Source organism: Penicillium nucicola (genome assembly GCF_028828085.1).
Source record: "Penicillium nucicola strain IBT 29836 chromosome Unknown utg000005l, whole genome shotgun sequence".
In the NCBI taxonomy this organism is placed as follows: domain Eukaryota; kingdom Fungi; phylum Ascomycota; class Eurotiomycetes; order Eurotiales; family Aspergillaceae; genus Penicillium; species Penicillium nucicola.
The window spans coordinates 1288549-1301198 of record NW_026643129.1 but is presented as its reverse complement, the minus strand read 5'-3'; the positions used below and the strand labels follow the sequence as shown (position 1 = coordinate 1301198).

The following is a 12650-nucleotide window of genomic DNA, read 5'->3' as shown; positions in this document are numbered from 1 at the left end:
AAGCCTGCAACGTACCACGAGCCTCATGGTGGAAGCTTTGATCCCCATTCAATATACTCGGGGAGATACCTCGCATCGGTAACTCAAACATCATTCGTTCCACTACTTTCAAACTGACGAAGGTAGACTAATTCCGCCCCAAAGCCCAACCCAAAACCCAACCCAAAGACGCGAGGCTCATCAACACCTGCTACTCCAAGTTTCGAGGTCAGTAAGGCCAAGAAGAAAACTGGATTGGGGGAAAGGTTGTTTAATAAATGGAGATCCTAAGCTTCTGATACAATGGAAGATGTTGAGATTGCTGAGGGGAAGGAAGGCAATATACGTAGCGAACAGCTCTTTATCCATTTGAAGCAATTAGGTTGAAAATGAATTTTGATATCCCTGTATTCTTCATAGTCTAATACCACTAGAAATGAACCAGAGGGCCTAGTCAGATACCCTATTATCGAATTCTGCAAGTTATTTATGAACCGCATATCGAACCCCTGTATATACAATTGACGAGAAGATAGATATCGGTATAAGGATCAGGTCCAGCGTGTCTATCATGGATCTTGTCATGGTGGTAAAGTCAAGGAGCTCATCGTGCAATGTGCTGGTAAAGTCTACCGCGGGCCACAAAACTCTATATGCACTGCGGTAAAGCCCTTCCAAATTCTTCATTAGTGATGAGTTGCTGTGATAGACGAGTCCCGACAGAGGGAGTCTGTTATAAAAAGTGTCACCTATAGATCTAGCGCGGTGCATGAAGAGAGCTATGGTCTACGATCTAACGAGAAAACAGAATTGCAGCTGTGGAAGCCAAACTGTAAGCTCGGAAGAACTAGTGTGCTTACGGTTCCCGAATACTTAGACATCCAACCTCCAAACTCCGACAAACTCTCTTATTCTCTACAAAAATGTCTTCAGATCCATCTTCGCCCATCTATATCGCCCACTCCTACATCTCCAACGCCCGGTTCCACCAGCGCTTCACCCTCGAAGCCACTGCCACACATGGCCCCCTAAATGTAACCTACGCCGAGTTCGGGCGGCAACCCGACGAGTCAGGAACTCCTCCAACCCTGCTCCTCATTCCAGGGATGTTTTCCTCCCGATACCTGGGTATACAACTCGACGCCATAGCGGACAAACTAGGCGTTCGTGTATTGGTTGTCGATCGGTAAGTGGTGTGGAATCTTTTCCGCCCCCACTATACACGGACGAGCGACGCTAACACCTGTATGTTATCAAAAGTCCTGGCATGGGCGGTTCGACAGATGTACCGCTCGTCCAGCGCATGTCTACCTGGGTAGAGCTTGTTCCACGTCTGTTGGCGCATCTCGGTATTCAACATGTGGCGCTGGCGTCGCATAGTGCTGGCACTATGTATCTTTTGAATACTCTCTACCATTGTCGGGATTTTTTGTATCCCAGCAATCCGGTTGTTAACATGCTAGGTGTGATTTCCTTACTTGAATCTATATCCCTTTCATTAAAAATGGAATATCAAACTAACTTTCTCTCAGCGCCATGGGTTGATCCCGCCCATTCCCTCAAAACCTCCATGCAAATGCTCCAATACATCCCCAACAAAGCATTTGATCTCTGGCATCGCATTCCCAAATTCTTCATGCTTCAAGCTGCACCCGCATTCGCATCCAGCGGAGCAGTAGTGAAGAAAGTCACTAATGCGATTTCCTCAAATGACACTACTAGTCATGACAATTCTCGGCAGGAAAAGCAGCGTCGCCATATCGAGGAGGTGTATGGACTATCTCGTGATGTGCAAGCTGAATTGGACAATCTCATGCATAAATACATGTTTGAAGAGGAAACAGTTGGGGCAAACAGTGAAGCCCTGCAGTGTCTTCGAAAGGAACCTACTAATACCTGGGGGAAATGTGAGGACTATGAGGTTTTTGTACGCGACTTTGTGAAGTTGGAACGCGGGCGAGACGGGAAGGCCACTCCATTGAAGATTCAGGCTTACTTTGCTGAGTCTGATGTAATGATTGGGAAGAAAGGGCAGATTTATTTCGAAGAGCGTTGGTGTGGGACGGATGAGGAGTATAAGGATGTAGTCGAATTTGCTTCGACGACGATTTCTGGTACTGACCATGATACTTTGGCTTTGTCGGTAGAGGTTTGGGAGCCCATTTTTAAAGAGTTGATTCGCGTCCTGGGTGATGACCATGAGCAATGATCAGGACACGATAGTCAATGGCCAGTTTGTTAATTGCAGGTCTTTTTTTTGTCTGAATGAACTCTATACATGATACTATCACATCAATATCAAATTGCAATATCTAGAGTAGTGCAGCTCAGACTGACTTCGACTCCTCGACATGCTTCATAACCTCATTAAACATCTCCACCAAGCGACAAGCCGCTCCCTCTCCCCAAAACAACCCTTCATCCTCAATACAACGCTGAATGTAATCCCGAGCCCGAGGTCTCATCTCAGCTTCATACTTCACAACCGCCCGATCAAGAGCCAGCATATCAAGCACTCCACCGTCAACCTCAGCCACAATGCAATCAAACAAAACCAAAGCATCCAACATAGCCTGGTTAACTCCCTCCCCATTCGGCGTAGAGATATGCGCCGCATCCCCCAACATTGTAGCCCCAGATACATGTCTCCACCGATCTCCAAATCGATCCCCTTGCTCAGAGTCCTTCCCATCGGAACCAGACAAGAATGTATCCGGATCAAGCCGATAAAGAGGCCAAGCACGCCACGGACCCTCAGCCTCCGCAACGAACTCTCGCAACTGCAAAGCCCAATCACCGAAGAAACCGCCAGGCGCAAGCATTGCCGCACGAGTCTCGTCAGTATCGGTCACATCGGCCACACCACCAGCCCGGGTACTATCTTCCGGCGCAACAAGACCCATATACACGCGATAAGAGCCATCAGCCGTTTGCTGGATGCACAGTGTACTCCTCGCACCCATAGCCATGGAGTTACCAGCCCCAACCATTTCAAGTGCGGCGCTGTATTGCGGGTTCGTCAGGGACAGACGACCTTCGATGAAGGTTTTGCCCGAGTAGATTGGTTTGGCGGGTGTGAACTATAGAATGCCGTGTCAAAACAAAATTTACTCCTAATGAAGTCAACAGACGAAGAGAAGGAAATCCATACCAATGACCTCAGCCGACTCCAAGCCCCATCAGCACCAACAACGAGTCCAAACCCGCTTTCGACCCTCCCATCTTGGAAATGAAGTTCTAACTCCGCAGTATTTTGCATCTCCCCCTCACCCATATCATCTCCCTCATGTCTTTCAACAAAAGCCAATCCCATCCCCCATTGGACCCGCTCGGTCGGAATAGAAGAGAGCAACATGCGCCTCAACTGGACGCGATCAATCTCGGGTGCATCGCGCGGCTCGTTGAAGACACAGCGATGATTCCCGTGTGCGTCTTGGATGGTCATCGTCATTGCGTTTCGTCGGGCGAGTTTCTCGAACTCGGCCGTTAGACCTGCGCGGCGGAGTGCTGCTTGGCCTGTTTCTTTGTGGAGGTCTAGAGTGCCGCCTTGGAAGCGTGCTGTTGGTTCGGGTGATGGGTCGCGCTCGAAGATTGTATAGTTTATGCTCGCTGTTTCGAGGAGGCGGGCGAGTGTTAGCCCGCTGGGTCCAGCGCCGATTATGGCGATGGGGGGTTTGGTTGGTATGGTCATTGTAAGTTATAGTTCTGGTGGTGGTTGAGTATAGAGATTGTGAGTGGTACAATTGTGGGTTGTTTAGGGTTCAAGATATTGATGTAGAAAGAAATGAACGAGTGAGGAGTAGGCGGATAGCTTTATATTTCTATCGAGTTGAAAGTCGCTCTTATAATTCGCAAGAAATACTCACTGGGTGTGTCGGTCCCGAAAAAGAGTGAAACTCTCTCGTTGAGGCCTGCGATGCTCGGTCCCGGGTTGAGGACATTCGGTCCCGAGTCTTGTTTGACAGGCGAATCTATGTTGGGAAACTGGCACTAGGGTCGACGACTGAAACATAATATACGGTGTATGATACTGCATCTGATTTACTTAATATCCTCAAAGTTAATATCATTGCCGAAAGAGACAGATCAAGACATGCATATACTTCTGTAGGGGTGGGTTAGGGTTTACTTTCTCTGATTAAAAGAGCTTAAGAGCTTGCGCAGGGTCGCTCAGCGGTATATTCCCCAAGAAACATCTACGGAGGACTGAAATAAAGAAAAGACTATCATTTAGATCAAATGCATAAATCACATGAGCGGAAGAGGTATCGAACAACTAAGTAAAAGATCCAAGAGTAAACACCATCCAGCAGAGGACCCGAAAAATATCCGATGATAACAAAGTCGTGTTGAATCAAAGACAGCGATCATTAAAAGAGTCATGCAAAACAAACAAGCCAGCGTATAGAAGCCGACACGGCCGAAATGAAAAAAAGAAAATCAAACAGGCTCAACCGTCTGGAGAGGGACGTAACCCTCGTCTTCACGGATGGTGGTTCTGACACCCTTGCCAGTAACCAGGGACCAGAACGAAGCAGCCACGCTTCCAACCCGACGACGGAGAGAGCGTGGACTGTCGGACATGATGGCGGCCGGAGACCACCAGCTGTGCTTGCGGGCGTGAGCGCCACGGCCGATACCAGCTGCGGAGATTGTACCGGAGGCGATTTCCTTCTCGAGACGTTCGGTTGTCATCCAAGAGGGACGGCTCCAGAATTTCAGAAGGAGACTGCTGACCACGACTGAAACACTGGAAAGGGCCATTGCAGCACCGGCGGCCATGGGTGGTAGCATGAAGCCAGTAAAGGGGAGGAAGAGGCCCATTGCAAATGGCAGACCAATGACATTGTACAGGCAGGCCCACATCAAGTTCATCTTGATGCGTTTAAAGACAGAGCGCGAGAGGGACAGACTGGCTGGCACGGAGAGTAAGTCATCCGGACGCATTAGGACAATGTCAGCTGCTTCCACGGCGACGTCTGTGCCGGAGGCGAGGGCAATTCCGACGGATGCTGTTGCTAGTGCGGGAGAGTCATTGATGCCGTCGCCTACCATGGCAACGCGTTCGCCTTCAGCTTGAAGGGCAGACACGATGGATCGTTTTTCAGATGGTGAGACAGAAGCGTGAATTGCCGATTTGGGTATGCCCACAGCCATTGCAATCGCCGTTGCTGTGGAGAGTGTGTCGCCTGTCACCATTGAGGTTGAGATTCCCATACGGTGCAGGGCAGCCACTGCGGCTGCCGCTGTGTCCTTGACTCTGTCTCGAAGAGAGATGGTGCCAGCGTAGTGGTTATCAATTGCGACGTGGATTCGTGTGATGCCAGATCCCGAGCTGCTGGGCTTAACAGCCTCAGTATCGAGGATAGAACCAGATGCCGCGGAGTCGGGGTCTGCATCAGCAGGCATGAGAACATTATTTGAACGGAGGTATTCAGCGTTGCCCAGAAGGACATTATACCGAATACGCTCGCCGCTAGATGTAGGTTCAACGGAAGCAGATATTCCCTTGCCAACACAGTTGTCAAAGTCACCCATGATGCCAGGCAATCCATCTTCTCCAGGGTGTCCTGATTCGGTTTTGGCTGCAAAAAGAATGGCCCGTCCAATTGGGTGCTCACTGCCAGTCTCTGACAGACCGACAATGAGCCACCAGAGTTGACGGCGCCAATCGCTCACTGTCCATTGAGGTTCAATCCGAGTGTGAGCAACGCTCATCTTTCCTGTAGTCAGGGTGCCAGTCTTATCAAAGACAACATGAGTGACCTTGGTAGCGGCTTCCAGAACAGCTCCACCTTTAACAAGAATGCCATGCTCTGCGCCTACTCCAGTGCCAACCATCACAGCAGTCGGTGTGCTCAAACCTAAAGCACAGGGGCATGCAAAGACAATAACCGAAATGCAGAGTTTCAGACAGACCATGACTCGACCGCCACTGCTTTCGACTTCGAAAATCATAGGCGGATGAGGCAATACATGACTGAGGAACATCCAGCCAAAGAAGGTGATCAAACCGAGGCCAATAATAGTGGGTACAAAGTATCCAGCAACAATATCAGCCATACGCTGAATTGGAGCACGGCTGGTTTGTGCGTCCTGTACCAACTTGACAATCTGACTAAGTTGAGTGTCTTTACCAGCTCGGAGGACCTTGAAGTCAATCGAGTTGGTACCGTTCACGGTTCCAGCAACGACATGACTGCCAATTTTCTTGTGAATTGGTAGTGCTTCTCCGCTGATCATACTCTCGTCAACATAGCTCTCGCCGCGAATGACTACTCCATCCGCAGACACTTTGTCACCGGGGTGAAGGATGACAATGTCGCCAACTTGTATCAGCTCGGTGGGAATGCCCTTTTGGTTCACTGTCATATCATCGGCCAGAGCAGGTTCGTCAGAGGCACCAGGTTTGGGCTTCGAAGACCAGCGCTCAGCTAACTTCTCTGCCGCAATGGGGTCTTCATAAATAGTCGTCATAGATGGAGTCAAAGACATGAGTCGTGATAAAGCAGCGGAAGTTTGACCCTTGGCGCGGTTCTCCAACCACCGCCCCAAAGTGATAAACGTGATCAGCATAGTGCTGGTGTCAAACACGGTGCTTGGGCGTTTGTGATCGATGCTGCAAAGGGCCATGGTCATGGTGAAACAGCTATAAAAGAATGCAGCGGAAGTTCCCAACATAACGAGGACATCCATGGTTGGGGAGCGGTGCTTGAGGGACTTGAAGCTTGTCACATAGAATCGTCTACCAATGCCAAATTGCACGGGTACTGTGAGACAAAGGCAAATCAAGTCTCCAAAATAGAGGCCTGGGATGAGTTCAAAGCCACCAAAGTCAAGACTGGTCAGATACATGGGAAGAACCATGCTGATGAGGAAGACGGGCACTGCAAAGGATGCGGAGATGATGAATGCACGCCTCCACTCTTGAATCTCCTTTGTCTTTGAAAGTGACTGTAATTGTGCGTTCGTATCGTCCGAGTCCACCATCAGAGCGTTATATCCAGCGGTCTCAATCACATCCACCACAGATCGAATTCCAATAATTGATGGGTCGAAGGAGATCGCTATCCGGGAGTTGGACATTTTGATTGATGCCGAGTGGACACCAGCTTTCTGCAGTAAGCTTTCTTCCAATGCAGAAGCAGAAGCAGCATCCCGTAATCCATGCAAGCTAAGGTTGATATGCTGTGTCTTCTTTGACTGAGGCGCCTGCGCCTCCGATGACACGATCGACGCATCAAATCCGGCATCCTCTATTAAACCTGGGATTTTGCTGGCAGGGATGATGGCTGAATCATGGACAACCACCGCACGCTCTGCCAGAAGACTGATATTGAACTGGATCACACCATCCACACCACCCAAGGCACCCTCAACGCTAGACGTGCAAGCGCCGCAGGTCATGCCTCCAACTGCAACAGTCGTGACCAACAATCCGGTCTTGTCATCCGAGCCGACCGGGGTGGGTGAATCTTCAGGTCCAGCTCGGGATGTCTGCAATACTCGTGCACCAAATCCTCGATCCTCAATAATCTCCGCGATCTGCTCCGCGGTGATGATACCAGCATCATGCTCCACCACGGCACGCTCAGAAAGCAAGGATACGTCCACTGAGTTCACACCCTTGACGTCTTTCAGCCCGCTTTCCACTGCAGAAGTACATGCACCGCATGTCATACCTTCCACGGCCAGATTCGTGACCGAGAACCGCGTGGCCGGGGTATCCGAGACAACATCGGTGTGGGGTTTGGTCTGTTCGTCGGTTGATAAGACTGTCGCATCGAAGCCACAATCTTCAATCATCTCCGCGACTTTTGCCGGCGATAAGACTGTCGGATCATGTTGCACAGCAGCTCGGCCCATTATAAGGCTGACGGAGACGTCTTGCACGCTCTCCACCCCCTTGAACGCGCCCTCCACTGCCGAAGTGCATGCTCCACAAGTCATGCCGTCTATTTTGACAGTCGTCGTGGCCATTGCGGGCCGATCGGACCCGGCAGCGGCTGGGCTTGTCATTTCGATAGTGAAGCGCGAGGCGAACACGACGAGGCAGAACGGACTATTGCATGAGGGATTCGGATCAGGCTGAGAGAAGGCAGCGATGAGGTACGGATGCTGTCGGATGGCGCAAGACCGATCAGATCATTTCCCGATTAGACAAAGGGATTGCAGAGGTTCGAATATACACAGTAGACTCTGCCAATAGGCCACGTCAAGGTGATGTGAAGACACAAAATAGAAATGCCGCAAGGAAGGTCAGAAAAAGGGCTTTGAGTGGATTGATTACGAGGGGTGTGGATTCCCGAAGCCACGCAAAAGAATGTCCCGCCCGATCTCATGTAGAACTGATAAGATGGTCCTGTTTTCAAAAGGACCAGCAAATTAACGACGCCCTAGATCAATATTCACGTAATATACAGGGTCCAATAGAACTTGAAACAGGCTAGACATGTCAAAAAGAAATGGTGGTTTCAAGGGTCAACGGTCATGTCTACGGAGTAGGGATCATTTCCACTGCAGCTGAAGGCCTGAGAATGCGGGCGTTGTGAATTTGGACAATCTGGGCGAAGAATGATGCATATGCTAGTCAGCACCAATTAGGCCATCTCCAGGATCCAATCTACTCTACTACTCTATACTCAGGACGAAAGAGCCGAATGATGGCCAAGACCAAGTAAACATCCGGAGCATCAGATAAAGTGTGTTTGCATCAAGTGCAAACCAGCACAGCTCAATCTCCAACGGAGCTGGAGCATCATTCACTCCACATTTGATTGTATCCCATCCTTGCAATCTACTCTCACACCCTCGCTATTCCTCTCCTCCAACTCCATACACAATGGACCAAGTTCATGCACGAGCCCTGGAGGCTCTGCAGCCGTTCATCGTGCTAGCCAACTCAAGCAGCGCAAGCTCGCCCCGCTTCATCGCGAATATCATCACAAATGCCACCTCAAGTCCACAAACCTATGTCTTCGCCGAGCTCCTCGAGCTGCCAACAGTCCAGGCATTGCGGTCACCAGACACGCCAGTCGAGTTCCAAGGTCATCTGAAGCTACTAGAGATATTCGCATGGGGCACATTACAGGATTACCAAGGTGAGAACTATATCAATATACCCAACCAAAAGAAACAGCCCACGCCACCCCAACAATAACCGACCCTCAAATTCCAAGATCCAAAGCTAAACATAACTCCCCCAAGCAGCAACCCCCAACCTCCCAGAATTGAACCCAGAACAAACAACCAAACTCCGCCTCCTCTCCCTCCTCTCCCTCTCAACAACAATAAAACCACTGACCTACACCTCCCTGAAAACCGCATTATCAAGCCCATCAACAGCAGACCTCGAATCCCTGATAACAGCCGCAATCTACGCCTCTCTGATAACAGCCCGCCTCTCCCCCGCCAGTAACCCCCCCTCGGTAAACATAACAGCCGTCTCGCCCCTACGCGATGTGCAACCAACCTCCCTCCCCAAAATGATCTCCACCCTCACAGAATGGGAGTCTCGCTGCGGAGGCGTGGTGACAGACCTAGAGGCGGAGATCGCCCGCATCAAGAGCGATGCTGTCAAGCGCGCAAACCAGAAACACACTTACGGGCAGCGGTTTGAGAAGGCCGTCGAACGGCGCCAGAATGGGGCTTCTGGGGAAGGTGGTGGTGCTGGGGGTAGTTCTGGGCGGAGAGGGAATCGGGCGCGGTTCGGGGCGGGCCTTGGTGGGAGCAAGAGGGATGCTGGTGACATTGATCAGGATGATGGGTTCTTTGAGACGGGTGAGGGGGACGGCTCGCGCATGGATATTGATGAGGGGGCTGGCAGTCGTTCTGGGAATAGTCGGTCGAAGAGGGTGCTTGGGCGGAAGACTTGAGATGAGCTGATGACCCTGTGACTACTTGGGCTGGGATGTGGTCCCGGTCTATTTCTTGATTATTAGTTTTCACTGATCTGGGGTTTATTGCTCATTAAATCATGCTAGCGGTTGCAACGGAAATTTATGGTATGAAATGACTTGATTATTGATTCAGTTACGCATTGTTACGCCTTTCTTCCACTAGCTTGTACGGGTGTAGAAGATTAGTGTGGATAAAGATGCATTCGTAAAGCCCAGAAGGCGCTCATTGAGAAGGTAAATACAATACAAGTGTATGGCGATTCGAAGGGGTATTGTTAGAAGATAAAAAATCACAGAATGAACAACAGCAGGCAATATGGACAAGACAAGGAAAAGTGGATGGGACCGCTGATAAGCAGGTGGGTGGAAGAAACATAGTTCTCTTCGACAGCCTTGGTATCGAAGACTGATACTCAACGGAAGGTTTCTTCCAGAAATGTGCTTCACAGAGGCAGAGCCCTGTTATCCGGACGCTATTATTGAAACGCCATCAACGGGCTGTGAATGGAAACATTGCGAGAATGAAGATAGAGCTTCGCGACGGGAGTCCATGTTCTGCGGGGGAGAAATTAAGGCGAATACCAACAAGCTTACAGCATGGTGCCTGGGACGAAAATGAACAAAATACTCAAAGCCGCAGCTGTTAGGAAGGCCATAAATGCAGTGACGATGGCGCGCTTGTTTAGGAGCTTTCGAACATAGGGCTCACGGATTGGGGCCCAGTTCATGAAGGTGTATTCACTGTAGCCCAGGAAAGCCATGACGGGGTCGATTCTGTACTGGTATGAGACGATGAAGTATGCAGCGACAGCAAATGGAAGGATGGTCTATTTGAAAGTTAGTAGCTGTTTTTCGGTATTAGAGAAGTACCAACAACATACCCAGCAGCGGATGTTGCGGGGCTTGTTTCGCAGTACAACGTAGAAAGCACCCCAGAAAGCTCCACCGAAGCTGATCAAAGCAAAAGCGAGGCGCAAGATCATACTTAATGGAACGATGTTTCCGAGAGCCTTTGCCTGCAAGAAGCCTGGGAATGCATCACGCTCCATGGCCTGGAAGACGTAGTCCTTAGCGGGGTCAAAGACCTCAGGATCGTCACGACCATCATCTTCGATCAGGTTGATAATTGTCGAGACCATTGATTCTGGTAGCATGATCTCTCGCTCGGAACCGGGGAGCAGGAATGTGTACAAGATCTTCTCAGCACTGGCGCGAATATCATTACGGTCCACGGTGTGGCCAGGGGAGTTTTCGTCGTCGTTCCGGGTGCCTGAGCTGGGTCTGGGCTCTTCATTTGATGAGACTTGGTGTGCTGATCCATTTGACGATACGCTGCCCTGCTGCGAGTGCGAAGTGTTGCCCTCAGACCGAAGGAAGGCAGAAAGGCGTTGGTCCGCGTCTCTCTCTTTTTCGTTTCCGCCAAACCCGTGGCGCATACGGGAAGGTCCAGCCTCCGTCAGCTGAATGTCGCCCAAATTCTCGAGGTTGTCTAGCATTGCGGATGATCTTTTGCTGTCGGCTCGTTCAATATCGGGGGTTGCGACCAGGACTGAGCGGCGGAGTTCTCGGACATAGTGTCGGCACAGTAGCATATGTTGGGAAACGTCGAGCCTTATCATCTACATAAGAATGGGCCATCGAAAGTATGACGAGTTGATTGCACTTACCAGAAATCCAGGTAGTCCACGGAACGCTGCTGATCGCGCATGTAAATGTAGAACGAAAAGAGGTCGACCGGGGCAAGGGTTCGACGACTGAGAACCTCGAACAGAGTCGGCAGGCGATTCCGCGACTCTGCGTCAACAAAGTCGTGAGACATGCTGGCAATGTGTAGAGAGTTGAAACTGGTGAAAGTCCAGCACCGAAAATTCGAAATTAAGAGGGGCGCAATAGGGGGCTGAGATGGCAGGGTTTGGTCGGTAAGCTGACAGTCTCAAAGAAAACCCCAAAGTGTAGCATGTGAAGGTAAATGCGGATAGAAGCGAATGACAAGCGATAGTAAACGAAAGGAGGGGTTGGAATGAATTGGATTCCACGTCGCGAGACACGCAATGGCAGTGGATAGGTGGATGCCCCTGAGAACTGCGGGCGGCAGCACAATGTTGATGACAGCAAACACGACAAAAACACAAGACTTGACAAAAGACAAGCCCAGCAACGAAATGAAAGACCAAGGCAAGGGTGAAGCAATGAAGATATTCCAGCCATCGGCATTCTTCTGAAACATCGACGCGTAAACAATAGTCCGAGATTGCGCTCCACCTGTCAGGGGGAGGATTTAACCTCGTCTTTTAAGCTTATTGCGTCATATAGTTGGGTTTTTTGTGTTTATTACGAGCTTGAGAGCCAACTTGAGTCTCATGATAGGTGAGCTGTTTTGAAGATGAGCTCAGTCTTTGGACTATGCTCGTAAGGGCCAGCCCCGGAAGACAAGATCTATAGATCTAAAAATAACCTATATCAATATACTCAGTAGTGCGACGAGGGAACGGGAACAGACGCAAGACTACATGTAACGTACTTCTTTCCTGATATACGAGGACGATCCTCGGGAGAAGACACGATACCCTGAACTTGGGGACACTTTCTATATACGCAGCAGCTCCCAATCCGCCTACTTAACCTCAGGGCATCAGGACCAATGTTTACTATGAAAATAAGATGAAGAGAGACTCACTAGCATCAGCTACAAGCCAGTGAACAATATTCCATAGTAATCTATCAACAGGGTATTGCCCAAATATTAACCCCAACGCCGTCCCGCAAAATAGA

General features: G+C 50.0%; 5 protein-coding genes across 5 annotated transcripts; 2 read left to right on the top strand and 3 right to left on the bottom strand.

The window, feature by feature from the left end:
* Positions 1 to 902: 902 nt before the first annotated feature.
* Positions 903 to 2188, top strand: N7511_005565 (alpha/beta fold hydrolase; the record flags this gene model as incomplete). The annotated part of the gene is made up of 3 exons (XM_057127942.1): positions 903 to 1165; positions 1240 to 1442; positions 1512 to 2188. 3 exons carry the CDS (start codon positions 903 to 905, stop codon positions 2186 to 2188), a joined length of 1143 nt encoding a protein of 380 aa, XP_056984459.1.
* A 118-nt stretch (positions 2189 to 2306) lies between these two features.
* Positions 2307 to 3670, bottom strand: N7511_005564 (FAD-dependent oxidoreductase; the record flags this gene model as incomplete). The annotated part of the gene is made up of 2 exons (XM_057127941.1): positions 2307 to 3059; positions 3131 to 3670. 2 exons carry the CDS (start codon positions 3668 to 3670, stop codon positions 2307 to 2309), a joined length of 1293 nt encoding a protein of 430 aa, XP_056984458.1.
* Positions 3671 to 4419: 749 nt separating this feature from the next.
* ctpA (Cu(2+)-transporting P-type ATPase CCC2) lies at positions 4420 to 7998 on the bottom strand (the record flags this gene model as incomplete). Its single annotated transcript, XM_057127940.1, has 1 exon — positions 4420 to 7998. The coding sequence occupies one exon, from the start codon at positions 7996 to 7998 to the stop codon at positions 4420 to 4422; it is 3579 nt and encodes a 1192-aa protein (XP_056984457.1).
* Positions 7999 to 8821: 823 nt separating this feature from the next.
* N7511_005562 (uncharacterized protein) lies at positions 8822 to 9854 on the top strand (the record flags this gene model as incomplete). Its single annotated transcript, XM_057127939.1, has 2 exons — positions 8822 to 9080; positions 9190 to 9854. The coding sequence occupies 2 exons, from the start codon at positions 8822 to 8824 to the stop codon at positions 9852 to 9854; spliced, it is 924 nt and encodes a 307-aa protein (XP_056984456.1).
* A 614-nt stretch (positions 9855 to 10468) lies between these two features.
* On the bottom strand, positions 10469 to 11697 carry rgsB (uncharacterized protein; the record flags this gene model as incomplete). The annotated part of the gene is made up of 3 exons (XM_057127938.1): positions 10469 to 10705; positions 10760 to 11489; positions 11546 to 11697. The coding sequence occupies 3 exons, from the start codon at positions 11695 to 11697 to the stop codon at positions 10469 to 10471; spliced, it is 1119 nt and encodes a 372-aa protein (XP_056984455.1).
* Between the last annotated feature and the right edge of the window lie 953 nt (positions 11698 to 12650).